At 34.6% G+C, this 19,752-nt stretch overlaps 1 protein-coding gene across 1 annotated transcript in view; it reads left to right on the top strand.

Annotated features, from left to right (window-relative positions):
* The first annotated feature begins 646 nt into the window (after positions 1-646).
* The window catches only part of LOC111512246 (uncharacterized), a 134,023-nt gene continuing 114,917 nt past the window's right edge, over positions 647-19,752 (top strand). Inside the window, exons 1-2 of the mRNA XM_074185598.1 lie at positions 647-984; positions 15,970-16,071. Coding sequence (XP_074041699.1) covers positions 871-984; positions 15,970-16,071 — 216 coding nt within the window. The 5' untranslated portion in view covers positions 647-870. The remainder of the gene's footprint in view (positions 985-15,969; positions 16,072-19,752) is intronic.

The raw sequence follows: 19,752 nt of genomic DNA, 5'->3' as shown, positions 1-19,752 counted from the left end.
ACTGCATATGTGAGTGTCCTTACAAATTTTCACGCAAATCAACTCAATTCATTTTTATTTTATAGAAGAATTCTTATAGTAACATTCTGAAAACGCAAAAAGGCATGAAAACAATTAACAATGAAGCATTCAGTCGAATGGCAGGCGAGTTTGACTAGTTCTTAAGTTCATCGATGAGTCCACCGATATATGCTTATATTGATCGATTCTTGCCTATTACGGACGCTGGGGAAAGGAATAAGAAATTGAACTGAACATATTATCATCCACGAATTATTTTTTTGTACAACTTCTAAATTTGTTTGTTTTGATTTGTCGGTTGTTAAATGGAAACAGTTCAAGTAGTTCAATTTATTTCTCTTCTAGGAGAAAGATGAGAGAACAAAACTTCATAACTCATATTTTAATATTATTTTTTCAAATATTTTGAATTATGGGGGCAAGTCCCTCTTGCTAGTATTTGCTCATTAAAATAAAGTTCAACTGGAATATATTTTCCATTGAAAGGAGCGTCAGACTGATTTCCAGTTAAGCTAAGTGATGGCGCTAGTTGAAGTGATTTGAAATATGAACGCATAAGCATGGAACACAAGAGACACTAACATTTCTTTGAGGGTATATAGGAGCACAGATAGGAGATATATATGTTTATGACTTTATGTGTCTTATGTCCGAAAAGTGTAATGGTGGATTGCAAAAAATGTGTTTTTTTCGACAGAAACTACGCTATTCCAAAGAGAACATTTGCACAATGAAAATCATTTAAACATTCTTATAAGTGTGAATTACTTAAAACAACTATGGACGAATGTGTTTGCTAAAATAGTTTATTGTGACCATAAAGACATTTTTTTAAATTTTGCACTGAAAATGGCCCCATCTCCTGAAGATGACAATACTCCTAAAGCTCCCGACAAAACTGAAAAGAATAAGTGTGAAAAGCCATCTTCGGATATCAACAATGAAAAGGACAAAAATGAGAAGGTTAGTGTTTGCTTTTTTTCTTGCAATCATGTATACAGTACGATGCATTTTGGTTGTCAAGGAGAGGAATGCTTGCTCTTGCAGTGACAATGACGTTCCTATAAACCTAATATTTTGATGAAAACTCTATTTTAAGAATAAATGTTGTTCATTGTGTTCCCTATAAAAATAAATTTGTTAATTTTTACAAATGTTTCTAAATAGTGAGGGAGTACAATTTTTTCCTTTCCATACTCAAATCTTAGCTCAAATCACTCGTGACAATGTGACGTTCATTAGGGCGTAATTTTTCACACATTTCAGTGTGACCTATTTTTGTTTGTTTTAAGTTGTCTGTCATTTATTAGAAATAATTCCCATAGGAGGGAACCATGTATAAAATATTAAATTAAATAAACTATCATATATTCAATTTAATTTTCTTAAATACTCACCTACACAAATTGGACAAAGGATAATTTTTCTAATATATAAACATGTTTTCTGGATTCTAGCTAACTTTTTCAGTATAATCATGATCAACAATGAAAGTAAATTCATAATAAATGAAATATACTAACTTGAATTCTGGGATCCAAAAACACAAATATTGAATCACCTAAAAATCACTTCTTTTCACATTAAAAATTCCTCAAAAAATTATAATTTCATGAGTATCCTTTTACAGTAATGATTGACAGAAATCTTTTTGATTATATTTGTAAATGGGTTGCAAATTGGAAATGAAATTTTTTTGTAATATTCACGAAGGAGTAGTAATTTCAAAGCATCTCTTTCCCCCCGTTTGTATCCGAAACAATTTTTGGAAACAACTGTCTGTGAAGATCTACACATTTTTCCGAAGTTCTTTCATTACTATATAATTTTTTGAATTGTTTAAATCTATTGAAATTTTTCTTATATACTTACCTAAATATTGGTAGGAAAACAGATGCCTAAAAATTTCCGAAACATCAAACTCAATCAAAAGCAGATAATTAAAACTAAAAAGGTTTTGATAAAAAACTGAGTTTAATGATGCAAAGTTAAAAATTTAATTTATTTTCATCAGATTATCTGATATTTTGACATTGGATTAGTCAACTGAAGTAATAGTGGGGTTTCGGTAACAAATGAACTCGATAAAAGTGAAGTAACTATTTTCCTTTACTCACTAAGAGCCCTCAATTAGTCAACAGACATAATGTTAACTATATGTGGCGTTATGATATAGCCATCAATACAGTATATATAATTCAGTGTTCATACGAAAGTGTTTGTTCGAAAAAAAAAACATTCGTGTAATTCAATCTTTATATGAAAGTAGCTGTTTCAGGAGGGCTTTTTCTTCCAGTTTGTGTCTGAAAGTTACTTCTTTGCATGATCTACACATCTGTGTATATAGTTACTTCTTTTAGAATTGATTGCCTCCTTCCTTTCTTTGAAAGATTCCCACTTTTTTTTGTATCAAGATGGAGTTGTAGAAAACCAAAAAGTTCCTTTCCCAATTTACTACATATTGATCTTTTATATTTCTACAGATAATACTCTTTCAAGAATGATAGCTTACTATAATACCCATTCAATATAAATAGTATGTGTAGATGAGAGTGTTCGCATATTTTAGACTAACCTGTCACTTTCATTTTTTAACACCATGTATATCTCAATATTTTGGGATTTCTGGCACAATTCTGGATTTGAAGTCACATACAATTCTGATTTAAAGTTACTTTTAATATTGCATCTAGATGGTCAGGTTCAGATGTAACTAAACTAAGGACTTCGGAAAATCATAATCAAAAAGTTTTAATGACTAATATGAGAGATATGAATAAGACAAGAGTTGGCAAAATAACATTTTCGTGTCTGTTATTTTTCAAAGGTTTAACACTTTCTGACAAGCACCTTATGAAAAAGGTTTTTTTATGACTACTATGATTATATTAAATTACATCAACAGAGCTGACAAAATAATATTAATTAACAAATTTACAAAGGTGTATTGGTATCATCAGCAGTTGACCGAAAACTGAGAGTAGTTTGTGTAATGCGGATTTATTTTTTTATTCAAATAGCGATGTTCCCTTGAATAATTATTGGTAAGCCAGTAACTCGATCAAATAAATGCAACTTCTTAACCAAGCCAATTGGTTTATTTTGTTAGTGATCTTTCATTTAAGATGACGAGAGTGGAACTCTGCCAAATACTGAAAACCTGATTTGGTTCTCAGCAGGGAGGCAGAAAGTATGGTTTCTGTTGTTTCATCTTCCAAATTAACAAGCAAAATGTTTTTGTGAAAATTGTACCTACTGTAGGGATGATTGAAGAATGCACATGTGTCATCAAGACAAACTTTTATATCGCATCCTTCTCTTCTACAACTGAAAAAGGAAGCTAAGATAAAACAGTTATTATTCACTTTCATTAAAGGAGAGCTCTTATTTGAATGATATCTTGCACTCAGTTACCGGAACAAACATGAGTCCTGAACAATTTATTTGTTTTTTAAACTGTTTTACAGTTTACTGTTTACATGTTTTTTTTTTCTACATTTCAATTCTGTCATACTAAACTAATATTTATTTTCACAACTAATAAACTGTGGGCACTTCATTTAAAATTTTATATCTCAATTACTATTTTCAACTTCAAATTCAGAATGGCTGTGTCTAATGTCCTGCATGCTGGAAAATTTGTAAGCTGGGGTTTCCCTCATATAGGGTATTTCATTAAGCGCTTCCTATCTTTCCATTTAAATATAACAGAAAGTGTTTTTTATTCGTTTGAAATACCTATTGATACCATTATGTGTGGAATATAACATCGTTCAAATGTTCGCCACGGCTTTTTCGCATACACCTGCAATGAGAAAACTCCACAAGAAAAAGTGTAACTGGGTCATATCGCACTATGTCGTTGGCCAGTTCACAACTCCTACAACTCCCTCAAATCGCTCGTACAGAATATCCAATGTGACATGAGTTGTGTGGCACGTAGCACCGTCCTGCTGAAACCATGTCGGTGGTGTCCAGATCATCCAATTCAGGCCAAAAGAAGTGGGTGATCATCGACCTATAGTGCTCGCCGTTGACAGTGATGGCCTGGCCAACGTCGTTCTCAAAGAAATATGGACCGATGACGCCGCCATCCCAAAATCCACATCCAACAACTTGTGGATTGGGATCGTCCCAAATTTGACAATTTTGTTTATTCACGTACCGATTCATCCCTCATCGCTGAAGATGATTTTTCGATGAAAATTAGGGTCAATTGCCAACTGCTCCAGAGCCTATTCAGCGAACACACGTCGTTGTCTATGGTCTTTTACCTTCAATTCCTGGGTCAGTTGAATTTTGTACTGGTGCAGGCCCAAGTCACCACGTAAAATTCGCCAAGAGTGGTCTGCTATAGGGAGAGTTTTTGTGAACGACTCGAAATTGACTGCCATAGATAGCGGCGATGTTTTTGGCAGATCTTGCGTTTCGTCGACGTACGGGTATTGGTCAATCGTTTACTGAACCAGTGGACTCAATATTTATCCACCACATTGCGAATAGTCCTCTTGGTAGGACGATTATGGCGACCGTAAAATGGACGAAGCGCGCGGATTACGCCCCAACAGAACACTCATTTTGATAAACCAATTTTATTATTTGCACTTGTCGTTGAATGCTATATCTGTCCGAAGTGATTTGGCAAAACAGACTGAATAAATGACAACTAATTTGTCAGATGTAGCTTGAACAAGATGGCCGTTATCAATTGTCAAAATTCGGAAGTCCCTGTTGGAAGACCCTATACAAAAATAAAAGCAATTGTTCATTAGAAGGTTAGGTCTTTTCGGATCAGTAGCCACATCGTTTTGTTTTTATTACTTTATGTCAGTTTGTGAACTTATATCGAATGCACAAATATACGATATATGCACATGCACATTCTTTCGTCAACCCAACTGTTTAAATATGTTTAAAATATATTTTTTTCCGTTAACCAGCTATCACACCCCTACGAACGACAACCCTCAGAAGTCGAAACTTGTACGAGCTAAGGGCTAACGAGGTCTTAACTTTTAACGTGTGATTTCTAACGGGTTGGACGATAGCAAGTGAAAAACGAGCGTTCAGCCTGGGGATTGAACCATCGACTCACATCGGCCGATTGACTGTACTTTATGATATTATTAAGTAGTGAATTTAATTTTGAGTATTTATTTTTGGGATTGTATTGAAGTGTTTTGGAAATTGACAAAGTATTTGGCTTTCAAAAATTATATATTTACTTAGGATGTAATGATTATGTTGAATAACTTGAATATATCTCGTTTTTATGAATATAAATGTTTACGAAGCAGGAACACTCCCACATTTTATTTATTTTGCTTCTCTTTTGTAGTCATGTTTATAATATATGTAGAAAGAAATATTTCTAAAAGGCAAATAAAATATTCAGATTGAGGCGTTGCTGTTTAGTAACAATAATGGAATACAAAGCATAACACGAAAAATGCTGTAATTTCAAGAAAAATAAGTTACCGTTTTCACTAATAATATTCCTCATCAATATCACTGACTCAGCACAATTTCGAAACTTTTCTCTATTGAAAGCAATATTGTGACCACTGGCTGTTACAAAAACCTCATGAAGAATTCAATCATGTTCATATTTTGTTTCTTCAGATATTATTAAGTCATATCAAATATTCATTACTCCCTGAATTCCCCCAAATATTTTTTGAATATCCCTGGAGCCGATTTGACACCAAAAGACATTCGCGAAGAATAAAAACTGAAAGTCGTCTCCACAATTCAATGTCACCATCAGATGTTAAAGCGGTAAAACCATCAATTAGAACATGTTTCGAACCTATATACGTTCATCATCAGGTAATATTTAAAATGCTACAATAAAAGAAGAACAATGTAACAATAGTTGATACAATGCAGTATAAAATACTTACATGGGGAGAAAATATTTTATTTTATAATGGAAAAGAAAAGAAAATTATCACGTGTTACTAATGAAAGGAATGATCACAATGACATATTATTAATAATGAACAAAATTTTTATTGCAGAAAATGAAAAAAAATATATAAAAATATGAAAAAAATACATTATTATAAATAAAATAAGTATTTTGGAACAAACTCATTGATTTTCTGGAGATTATTTTGAAGAATTATTTTGGAGAAGAAAATCTCCAGAAAATCAACGAGTTTGTTCCGTAATACCTATATACCTACCTATATAATATTTTGATGTTTTGTGATTTAATATTATTGAATATCAAGTTCTTGTTACAGTACTGTATAATTTTGAGTAATTTTTGTTGTTGACAAAAAATAAAAATAACTTTGCACCAAAAACTTTGAAAATTATTTTACTCTTAAAAAAATTGACCATGGTTAACACCATAGTTGTGTAATTCGTAATGTTACAGGCTTTTAAAATGAACCGTCTTATACAGGATGCTGTCTATTTATCGTTTCAGCAATTTTTTTTTTCGTAGTGCCCATTAAAAAAAATGGGTAAAAAAAATAAAACTTCACTTAGATGGCCGTGACTTCAAATCTAGATGCTGAACAACTTTTTCAAATAACATTTCCCAATATTTTTCAAAATAAGAGTACTTTACTCTCAAAATGAAATATTTGAAGGCTCCTCGTATATTACGTGTGTTTTACTGTATTTTGTTGGTGCATGTTCAGTTTTAGGGGATGCACAAACTTTTATCAAGAATACATTTTTGTCGAAAAACCTTTAATAAATAAGTTTCCCATATGGTGCATTCTTTGGGGATGACACTGTATAAATGTCATAGTTAAGGTTATTATTGTACTTTTAAGGCAGGTTCTCATATATCAAGTGTTCTTTGGTTCATTGGATACGCCAGACATGAACCAAAATGTCAATATCCCTTAACAAACTTGTTGGACTACATTATTAACGCTGGAAATCGAAATGGAAATGAGGTGGAACCTCATATCATTGATTGAATGCGCTCCAGTTTGTGCAACAAACTCTTTAATGGTATTTTGATTATTATTTATCATTTCAATGTATATTATTTCTTTTATTATAATTTCACAAAGTGGTAATCTTCAATGAATCTTGCGACACGTTTTTTTTTGTCTATATTCTGTAATAATTGACTTCCATTATTGTCCCCTGTATCACCCTCTATATATCAATTGAATCATCTATATAACCATATCCATATCCATTGACTAATTTTTTCACAAGCTATTGTTTTCATAACGTTTTAATTTTTTTTTTCATTCCTCGGATTATGCCTTTATACGCCACCCTATATGGTGTGCAATTATTGGCAAACAGTGCTATAAAGACTTAAGACCCATGAAAGTATAGCTAAAACGCATGCTTTAATTTCCGAGAGGCATGAAGTTGCAAAATGACTCGGCCTATTTCTCTTGTTTCACTACCAAATTCTCCATTTTGCCGACGTTGAGTATTTTTTTTCTCAAAAACTGTTCATTATTTTTCGCTGAGACTTTTGATCAGGACATTGAAAAGTTCATCATACCATCACTCCCTGAATCTAGTTTGAAATTGATATTCTTTCCAACGACAATATCTGAATACCAGGCTTTGGTTTCTTCATCAATTACAATTTCGGAAATTAAAAATTTATAATTAGAACTCTCGATTCCGATTAGTTTGATTGTGAGAAACTTCAAAAAACAACAATTCTCAAAGTGATTTTTATAAGATACAATAATTACAAAATGTGATACCTATTACATTTTGAACAATGATTTGTTTTGTAGTTATATTCATGCGCAGTATCACAATCATTCCATAAATTGACAGCCTGATTTATTCTACCTTTGGCGAATCCTGCAAACCCTTGCCTGTTCTTCACTAAGCTCCTGTATTATACAGAATTCTATTGCTTCTTATAATGAAATGTCTTCTGTCTTCAACACTAACAATCCCGTCTCTTCTTGAACTGTCTCCCAAATTCGCAAGTTGCAGCTAGCGTTTCTAATTTCAGCTAGAAAGATTCAACAAACCTATAAAAATTCTCGAGGTGTCTCCTTACATAATCTGCGAATTTCAAGTAGGCCATATTTTGTCATTTGAATTATTCGAGAATGGTTTACTCCCTCTCAACCCTATTCAGTTACAATTATACAGGGTGTCCCTGGACTTCCTCTTTTCCTCTCGGGAATGTATAGATGGGGTCAAAATATCACCAGTACTTCATATAACTTTTTTTCCTAAAATCCTTCGTTACCAAGTAACGGGCCCTCGAAGTTACAAAATGAAAAATGTTTTTCTTTGATAACTTTTCAAGTGAATATTCAAAATCATCCAAATTTTGGTAATTGACTAAACAAATGAATTTCTTCGATGAGCTTTCATGCAGGAGTCAGTTGTTTTGCTACAAAGTCAGGAACGGACTACCCCCGATGGTCCACACCCCAAAACTTTGAAATGACAGATATTTTTCAATATTTTTCAACAAATTAAGGTTACTTGGACAATTTTATGAATAAAAGTACTCGTGTGGAAAGTCGATCGGAGCAACGAGTCTTGATAAAAATGTAGTTTCACTCGACGACATCAAACCCGCTCGTCCACCATTATTTGAAATGAATAATTATTAAAGCAGAAATAATAATGATAACGTTAATTCAACAACATTTATCCTGAGATGTCTACCATTATTCGAAAATATTAGTTTTTAAGGAAAATGGAAATGATAGGTAAAATGTTCATAACGAATTATTATAATGCAAACACGTTTAACTAACGAAACTCAAAAGCCTCAAGAGCAAACAGAAATAAAAAATCCGCTACAGAAACTGCTCGATATGACCACCTTCTCTCTCTATACATTTTCTTAGTCTGCGAAGACACCCTCTCTGTACTTGAAATAGCATTCCAGGGTCGTTTCGTATGGCTTCACAATGTAATGTTATTCTATTCAACAATGCATCTCTTGTGTGAATAGGTGTAGCGTAAACAAGGCTTTTTAGATGTCCCCACAGAAAGAAATCCAATCCTCTACCAATCCATCTATTGTGGAAAATATGATTCAGATGGTCACGCACAATCAAATTAAAATGAGGAGGAGCGCCATCATGCATAAACCACATATCTCTTCGGGTTTGCAATGGAACATGTTCCAAAAGTCCATTCAAATCGTTCTGAATGAACTCCAAATAACGTTCTCCATTCAATCGGTCCTGTAGAACGAATGGTCCTATAAGATGGTTTCCTATGATACCAGCTCAAACATTCACGTTGAATTTCCGTTGGTGTTTGGTTTGCAATATCCCATGGGGATTTTTTTCGGCCCATATATGGAGATTATGAGAGTTGATAACTCCATCTCTACTGAAACCTGCTTCATCAGTGAATAAAACTCGATTAATAAAAGTCATATCCTCTCTTTGCCTATCCATGAACCAATTGGCATATTCCAGTCGTGCTGGAAAATCTTGAGGTGTCATGGCATGTACCTTCTGGATGTGAAATGGGTGGAGCAGTTGTTCCCTAATTATTCTATGAATAGTGGACTTGGATGTATGGAACTGTTCTGATAGATTTCTGATGCTCATTGAAGGATCATCAGCGACGGCTTCCAAAATATTTTCCTCCAATACAACGGTACGTACAGTCCTAGGAGCGCCCTCACCACCTCGTTTTGGCAAAACTGTACCTACAATAATATCGAAATAAAACAACGTGCTCAAATTAATTATCAATTATTACATACCTGTCTCCCTCAAGCTGCGATCGACACGCTCGAATGTTTCTCTTGACGGTACCGTTCGATTGGGAAAATGCTCGGAATACAGACGACGAGCTTCTGCAGCATTACAAAATGCTCGTCCATAAAATACATGCATATCTGCATATTCATTGAATGTAAACTGTTCGGCCATATCAAAAAAATTCAAAATATCCTTTAGAATATTGACAATACAATGATAGTCATATGACAACGCACCACTCAACAAAACAAAATCGCATTCCAGTTTCTCATTTTTTATCAAAACTTTCTAAAAGGTTTTTTTGTCAACATCTGTGAAAGAAATGGAACATAATTATTCCCTGGATATTTTTCACCTGATCATGTGCAGCCGTTTTTGTAGTTCATTCGTTTGCTTTTTATTAGTATAGTAAATATTTTTTCCGATGTGCGTTTTTTCAGCTAAATTTAGATTCGTGTTAAAGAATTTCTCCCATAAAATTATAATTATCAGTGAAACTCCTCAACAGTTTAGCTGTGAAGAAGAATTTGAAACATTCGAATGTTGAATTTCATGAGATTCAGATAACTGATCAACACGAAACGTGATTATTCCACACGTATTATGTTCATACAAAATATGGAATGAATTCGATATTTCATAGTGGAGTAGCTTGTTAGTTTAAAAACACCACGAATCTACAGAACTTGATATTTCTTTTGAAAAAATATCTGCTATCACAATTGTGACTTAAACTTCCATATAGGTACTGTACTTTTTGTTTACGACTTCATTTAAGCATACTTTGTATTATTCCTGTTATAAATGTTGTTGAATTAACGTTATCATTATTATTTCTGCTTTGATAATTATTCATTTCAAATAATGGTGGACGAGCGGGTTTGATGTCGTCGAGTAGAACTACATTTTTATCAAGACTCGTTGCTCCGATCGACTTTCCACACGAGTACTTTTATTCATAAAATTGTCCAAGTAACCTTATTTTGTTGAAAAATATTGAAAAATATCTGTCATTTCAAAGTTTTGTGGTGTGGACCATCGGGGGTAGTCCGTTCCTGACTTTGTAGCAAAACAACTGACTCCTGCATGAAAGCTCATCGAAGGAATTCATTTGTTTAGTCAATTACCAAAATTTAGATGATTTTGAATATTCACTTGAAAAGTTATCAAAGAAAAACATTTTTCATTTTGTAACTTCGAGGGCCCGTTACTTGGTAACGAAGGATTTTAGGAAAAAAAGTTATATGAAGTACTGGTGATATTTTGACCCCATCTATACATTCCCGAGAGGAAAAGAGGAAGTCCAGGGACACCCTGTATACTTAGTATCTGTATTTTAAATTTTCCAAAAATTTTTTTCTCAAATTTAATTTTTGAACAACCATCAAAAGTGGAAACTTGTGCGAGCTAAGGATTAATGCACTTTTTAAAGTGCGATTCCTAGCACGGATTGGAAAATAGGCAAGTATTTCAATGTGAGGTTGTTTATGAAATGTTCTCTGCTACCGTTTAATCTAGTGAAATTACTACTGCAAAAGCTTATTCTTACAACAGTCTATGTTTGTATATTAGGTTGTCTATTTCAATTAAGAAATTATTATTATTGAATCGATAGTTCTACATGACGGTCGATTGAATGAATGGAATAAATCACTCATGCAAATCCAACCGGCTACCGTCCTTTATAAAACATACACGCTGAAATGAGACGAAAAACAAACAGTGAGATATTCCATTTGATTGCTGCTTTTATTGAAACAGACAATCCTTAATTTCATTCCCTATTTCCCTATTTCCCCCTATTGCCCTATTTCCCCTTATTGCCTATTATCCAAGTGATGTTTTTTTAATCAGTGAGTTCTTTCTGTTAGTTTTACTGTTGAGAAGATGGGCTAGGGGCCTCTATTGCATTTTCTACACATAACAATTTTTCAATACAAAATAGAGGATACCATAGTTTATTGAATCAGTCGTTAAAAAAAATTCACAAACTGACAAACTGTAACTTGTTGAAGAAACATGTCAATAAAGCGAACATCATTCAGGTTTGCAAAGCTTTCTTGTGCCGGCACAGGGGATATACGTAAATCTGAATTACCATATACAAAATATTCGAAAAAACGAAGATCCACTTGCTTTAAAAGAGTGGGTTATTCAAACGCCTCATTCATTTGGTATATTCTCCGTGCACTGCCTTTTCTTCCTTATCTATACTGCTATACTAGTAGTATTATACAAAACTAGTCAGTCTCTTGATTATTATGGACAGAATGCAAAAGTTTGGAAATCGACCAGGAAAATCAGACGGTAGTAATGAAGCAATTTAATGCAAACCTCAAAAATCCAAATAAATTTGGGGGATTATTTAAATCGTAGTCTGATCATCAACCCAGCAAACCTCAGCAAATGTTGATGCTTCATAAAGCTCAGATCATACCTTCTTTGAGGTATTGTTCTCATGTAAGGAGCTCCGCCCCTAAGCATACCCTGAAGATGCTGGATTCCATCCAGAAAAGAGCCATCCGCCTGATTGGAGACGTGAACATCACTTGCAACCTTGATAATAATAATAATGTTTATTCCTTTTAGATCATACAATTATGATGTAGGAAACGTCAAATACAAGTATATTAAAACAACAATATGCAGATTAAAATATAACGAAATTACATTGAGTCAAGAAAAATTATTACATACACTATACATTCAAATACATATAAATAATACACACATCATGTATGGTCATTTTTATGGAAGTCTTCCACTGAATAAATAGTCCGATCAATTGATAGTCTGGAACATCGAAGAACGGTTGGAGAATTGTCTCTCTTTCATAGATAGTTTCACTGGAGGTGTTCAAATGTCTCGGCACATTTGAGTTCACCAAGAGCGGTACATATCAGAAATATGCGACGGACTGTGGCTGCTCATCGTTTTGAGGTTCAACTCAGTATACCTCGAACTTCACTGCTTAAGAGTTGTTTCATTTGGAGATCTGCGTATATGTGGAATAAACTTCCTGAGAACGTTTTTCCAAATGAATTTAATTCCCAGCGATTCAAATCTAACGTGAATCCCTACTTTCGCACGGGCACCGATCTTAAAGCGCCTTAAGGATCTTCCTGTAGTGCTTGTGTTCTGTCCTTGAAAAGAAAAATAGTGTCCGATCGAAACTGGTTTTTGCGACCGAAACTGAAATCGAAAATTGCACCTTGAAAATACTTAAAATAGGTGAGGTGTTCATTTGAGTAGGTGTAGATTCTTCTTTCGAATATTATTGATGGGTTTTCAAAAATATTAAACATAAAATTAGTTATTTGAGTTGATACGTAATATCACAATAGTCACGACATGATTAGGCACGTGGAAGCGGCAAAATGTCTTCGTCGATTGTATGAAATTCAACGCGCCGAACATGACCGATCACAGCGCGGGAACTCCCGAATGCAGTTTCGGTTTCGGTCGTAGTTTCGGCAGGTTTGGCACCGAAACCGAAACTAAACCGAAACCCGTTTTTTGCCGAAACTCGACCGAAACCGAACTTTCGGTCGGACACTACAAAAATATTATCAAAATTGTTTTCGTATGTAAATTACCATACCGTATATGGTATTGAAACCGAAACCCATGTTCTGGAAAAACTGAGTGAATGGCTGGAAAATGAGAAAATTCCCCTTTGGAATTTTTACTCACTTTGAGTATTCCTTTTTGGCAGCTAGCCTAGATGGACTTATTAGAAAAAGCGATTCAGGTGAAATTAAAATTCCCTCATTCGCATGAAATTTAGTACTTGAAGAAGCTGCAGATAAAAATTTGACTATCAACCCAACCGGCTACCGTCCATGATTAATATTATTTAATGTACCATGAAACGCAAAATGTGGCCGTCGATGGATATCTCTCGAATACTTTCGCCATCAACGCTGGTGTTCCCCAGGGACTTATAACCAACCCTCTTTTAATTGTATATAAACGATTTATAGGAAAACCCCAAGAATGCAATATATTGCTTTGCTGACGACATCACACCTGTGTCGTCATTCCATTTGGATTCCAGGACATCGCCTACGGAGGCATATCTTCAACGGCAGCAGGAGGTTGTATATCTTACTAAGGATCTAGAAGTGATTTCGAATTGGGGTGAAAGTATCCAGGTTCAATTCAATGCCACAAAAACCCAGAAGTCGCTTTTCTCCAAGAAAATAAATGTCTCCGAACTGGATATAATAATATTAGGCCAGACAATTCCGCTTTCTGCTTCAATGAATTTGTTGGGGGTTAAAAAGGGCACAATCATGTCGCTGGAATTGCACAGGCTGCTTCTCAAAAGCTTGGAATACTGTTCCGAACCAGAAAACTGTACACACCTCAGCAACTTTTGATGCTTTATAAAGCTCAGATCAGACCTTCTTTGGAGTATTGTTCTCATGTATGGAGCTCTGCCCCCAAACATACAATGAAGTTGCTGGATTCCATCCAGAAAAGAGCTATTCGCGTGATTGGAGACGCGAACATCACTTGCAATCGTGAAAGCCTGGAAAATCGAAGAAAGGTTGGAGATTTGTCTCTCTTATATAGATACTTTCACGAAAGGTTTTCAAGTGACTTGGCACATTTGATTCCACGACATATCAGAAATACCCGACGGACTGTGGCTGCACATCCTTTTGAGTTTCAAATCGGTACCCCTCGAACTTCACTGTTTAAAAACTCTTTCATAAACGCCGTTTATATGGAATAAACTTCCTGAGAACGTTTTTCCAAATGGTTTTAATCTCCAGTGATTCAAATCCAATGTAAATCGCTACTTTCGCACAGGCACCGCTCTGAGAGCACCTCAAGGATTTTCATGTAGTGCTTGTGTTTTGTCCTTTCTAAGGAACTAGATTTGTATGCCGCTAAATTAGTTTATTTTTCACTTGCCTATATCAGCCTCCATTTTGGTGAAAGACTCCATGTATTATAACGGCCCCAAGATGTTTAATCATCTACTGGGTGAGACGTTAGCCGGTTAAGTTGGCCTGAGTGGTTTATTCCACTCATTCAGTCCGCTAGCTGTTACGCACGTTAAAATGGAAGACCTCTTTAATCCCCAATCAAAAGTTTCGACTTTTGATTGAAGATTATCGTTTGTAAAAGAGCGATGATAGCTGGTTAACGAAGGTGGTTGACAATGTTTCGTGGTGCATTTCATCAGTTCGGACATTCATTGTCCAATATGATATACATTGATTTGAAATCCCTGAAAGAATCTGTAAAAAAATAAAAAGATTAGCTGAAAACACAATTTTATTCAGCAAAAAACTGAAATTACAATGGAATAACATACAGGCAACAACAAAAAAAAATAACTATCAACACGAGCCGAAAAAAAAAAAATAATAACAAGAAATGAAAATTAAAAATATAAAATTAAAAGATTCTAAACCAAGTTACTTCACTTGGTATGGGGTACTACATGTTTTTTAAACTTAATATATGTTACCTGTTGCGAGAAATGTTTTATTTTTCACATTTGATACGTACCCGACCCACATTTGACACTTCGAAAATAATTGAACATTTCAAAAATTATTTCACGTGCCTGACTCTTGAAGACTGGTGTTTTGTTAGGCGATGAAATTTTTTCAGAAGCAACACAAATTATTCAGACAATGCCAAACGCCAACAGCATTGGTGGACAAGTGATGATACACCTCTTTACAGAGCATTTCTATGTCTAGCAAGAGCTGTAGTGGGGGTTACATTGAAATTGTGTTTGTGCGTATGGGGGCGGGCTCGCCATCACGTTTGGCGCTTGCTGTACATTATTATGTAATTATCGTACTTCCTACTCTTCAGTTACTAAATCATAGAGTGAAGACAAGCCGGTTTCGCGGTTACATTGAGTGTAACCGCAAAAAATCATGTCATTCTTCAAAAAAATGTAAGTAGCGTACGTTCTTAATTCTCCTGCAAGTCAATCATGGACATCACTACGAAGGTTATGCAGATCACTATTATGTATTCTATAGGTTTCCCTATTATATATGTCTTCACCCGCACACATCTTAAAGACTTAACAATTCTCAGGTTTATCAACAAATGTTTCACGACTGTTTCATCACTGTCGCCTGAACTTTCAAAACAATTATTGTTTTCCTACATGTTTTAAAATAATAGGTTTTAATTCACTTATTTTCAAACAAACGTTATGAAACTTATTTTATACCCTTAATGCCGCTTGAGAAATTCTCCCATTTTATTGTTGTTGTTGCAGACACTGTCCAACCTCAACGATGGAGAATTGAAAGCCTTGCTGGATGAGGCAATCAATTATAAAAATCCGAAAGACAGAGAAGGGAAGAGCAAACTTTTCAAGGTAAGTAGAATTTTCTTGATTTTTAAGTAGTGCATATCAGTAGTGAAATGTGTATAGTTGTATGTCTGAATATGAAAATTCTGTGATGGAATTCCAGTAAATGTATTGGTACAGGCAAAGTAATTCAACTCATCAGATATAGGTGATATTTGGATATCCAAACTCGTACTAAATTTTTAATAATTTTTACTGCAACTGCAGAAGGTTCGATGGCTCAAAGTGTGGAAATTGTCAAATCGATTTTTTCAGTGACTCATTTCTGCTAATAGAAAAAATCGTAAAGTGCAACTCTTCTCATGATCGTGTGCCTTATGCGAAATTTGTTACATTCGCAGATATATTTTTAGACTGGATGACACGATGACAGACAATTGTAGCAATGACTTTTGTTTGGGTTTTCTGAGAATTATTTCGTGGAATTTTGACAAGCCACATCGTCTGATAGTGTTTCGGCTCGTTTACCTTATTTTTATTACAAGCTTTTATTTAACTTGAACTATTTGTCAAATCCTGCAACTGAATTGAGTTGAAATTTGGCATGCACGTTTAGTTTCAATGGAAATGCAGTGACGGCGTTCTACATCTAACACGGCGGCGACCCATTATGGTGGACAATTTTTTTTTGTGAGATTTCTTAAAGCTGCATTCACGTGACTGTTGAATCAAGAATAGAGTCGTATTTCGTGTAAATAATTTATTTTTAAATTACAAATCGCTTTTGACTTTTACGCCATCATCAGTGCGATACATGCAAGCAGGTAATAGTCGTTAAATTTGTTTGAAGTTGAACTTTAAATTCTTTTTTTGATTTACTTACGTATTAATATATTTTTTTTGTTTAAAACATTTTTTTATAAAATTATTACCAGCGTGCTGAGTGACGATGCGAAGAGTGAAAGAAAGTGACATAAAGTCATCATTAATTATAGAACATATTTGGTTTGATTAATGTCATATGTAGTGACCACAGTACGTAAAAGTTTTCCAATGTGAGCAAAGAACCATTCAATTGGATTTTGAGAAGTGTTGATTTTGAATTAGTTAATTAGTTAAATTCCTATACATAGGCGACTGAATTTCATTTCAGTCTGTGTGAGAAGTTAATATTTGGTGCGGAATCATTGATGGTTATTTGATAGGACCTCATTTTTTCGAAGAAATTCTCAATGGGGAGAGATACTTGGTTTTCTTCCAACATGTGTTGCTGAATCTCTTGGATAATTTACCAATACAAATCGACTGAATACGTAGTTTCAACAAGATGGGGCGAAAGTTTTGAAGAAAAATTGATTTTTTCTAGGACAAAACGCGACCACTACAGAAAAATCCTTAAGGCGCTCTCAGAGCGGTGCCTGTGCGAAAGTAGCGATTCACATTGGACTAGAATCGCAGGAGATCAAATCCATTTGGAAAAACGTTCTCAGCAAGTTTATTCTACATAAACGCAGTTTTCCAGATGAAAGAGTTCGTAAACAGTGAAGTTCCGAGGTGTAGTGAGTTGTACTTCAAAACGATGAGCAGCCACAGTTGGTCGCGTATTTCTGATATGCACCGGTCTTGGTGGAATCAAATGTGCCAAGTCACTTGAACACTTCCCGTGAAAGTATCTATAGATGAGAGACAAATCTCCAACCTTTCTTCGATGTTCCAGACTAACAAGGTTGCACGTGATGTTCGCGTCTCAAACTTCAAGGTATTTTTGGGGGCAGAGCTCCATACATGGAAACAATACTCCAAAGAAGGTTGGATCTGAGCTTTATGAAGCTTCAAAAGTTGCTGAAGTGATGTGTACAGTTTTTTGGTTCGAAACAGTGTTCCAAGCTTTTGAGAAGCAGCCTTTGCAATTCCAGCGACATGATTGTGCCAAGACATATTGGTGTCCATTTTAACCCCCAACAAACTTATCGAAGTAGAAAGCGGAATAATTGTCTGATCTGACATTATTATATCCGGTTCGGAGACATTTATCTTCTCGGAGAAAACCGATGCCTGGGTTTTTGTGGCATTGGGTTGAACCTGGTTACTTTCACCCCAATTCGAAATCACTTCTAGATCCTCATTAAGATATGCAACATCCTGCTACCGGTGAAGATGTGACTCCGTAGCCGTAGCCGTAGTCGTAGTCGTGCAATCCAAATGGAATGACAAGACAAGGGTGCGGTCGTCAGCAAAGCAATATATTTGGATTCTTGGTTTTTTTCAATAATTCGTTTATATACAATAAAAAGAGGGCTGAAGACAATATGGATCTCTGGGTAACACCAGCGTCGATGGTGAAAGTATTCGAGAGATATCCATCGAAAGCCACTTGCGGGGAACGTTCTTTCAGGAAGCTGAAGAGCCATACACAAAAATCATCCGACAAGCCTCAGCATCGAAATTTGGCCAGCAAACCCTCATGCCACAAACGGTCAAAGGCCTTAGAAATATCAATTGTGTCATAAGGAAAAATAACATTTGTGTTTATTTTATTCATCAGGAAAAAGCTAAAAAATATTCATTATACTTCTACTCATATTTTTTATAGTTTTCTTTACAAAACGTTACATGATTTAAAAATATGTGTATTACTTATTTGTTTCATATCTTCGATTTGTTGTGCTAGAATACACCTTTTCAACACGCTTTTATTGGCTTCACCTATATGTATGTATATTTGTTTGTTTGTTTGCTTATAACTCTCAAGCTTGGGATCTCTATTTGACAGAATTATCGACATTATTGCTTTATCTATTCGCGGGCAGATGACGCTGCACGCAACCTCCTTGATATATCAACATTATTGCTTGATCTATTCGCGGGCAGACGGCGCTGTACGTAACCTCCTTGATATAATTCGAACTCACTTTACATGTATTTCTTTATTCAAAAAAAGTATTTTTTCATTAACACTCGCGCTTGCTGCCTTATTTGTAACCCTTCTTTGCGCGCCTGCTGCCTTGGGCTTGGTAGCTGATCTCAGGCTCCCTTTCCAGAATCGGAAAATATCAATGGTCATTTTTCTAACAAAATATATACGACTGATTGATCCCAAAGTTTAGATAAAATAAATATAGTTTAAAGAGACTAAAAAACACGCTTTTATAGCATTCAAGCGCACGTCGATTTTTTCACAATGATACTAGTATTTTCTGTTCGTTATTATGCTTATTTAAAAAAATATTTTCAATTTTTTAGTTCGATGTTCTTTAAAAGCGTGTTTTTTAGTTTTTCAAACTATATTCTTTTTCATCATGTGTATTGTATTGAAGATATATTATGTCAGTGAAATACTAAAGTAGGTAATATATGAAGTAATATTATTATGTATTATAGGTATTCATCCAATTTTTTATTCGAACGAATTAGTCCACTAGGTACTAGGTACCTAGTCTTAGGTACTAAGAGAGATAGAGATAAAAGGATAAAATGGGAATCTGGTTCAGCAAAAAGAAAAAAAAATTTTTGTTTTTTATTGAAAGTAAAGGGAGTAGAAAGCCGTAGTGTCAGTGTCTTTGACTGGAATTTTAATACGGCGACCTAGACATGATGTTTTTTATTACTTTCGAGTAATTGTTTGATTTCCAGTGTACCTTGCGAAACGTACCTTGCTCATATTTAATTAAGGTCTTGCGCCGACACTGACCACTTGTGTCGATTTATTAATTTTTATATGATTTGGCTACTTAATTCCAATATGAA

Source organism: Leptinotarsa decemlineata, unplaced genomic scaffold, assembly GCF_025532065.1.
Source record: "Leptinotarsa decemlineata unplaced genomic scaffold, Ldec_3_MD MMD2_tig00078346_RagTag_RagTag, whole genome shotgun sequence".
NCBI classification, from domain to species: Eukaryota; Metazoa; Arthropoda; class Insecta; order Coleoptera; family Chrysomelidae; genus Leptinotarsa; species Leptinotarsa decemlineata.
Note: the sequence above shows the minus strand (reverse complement) of the source record. Positions and strands in the feature narration are given on the sequence as shown.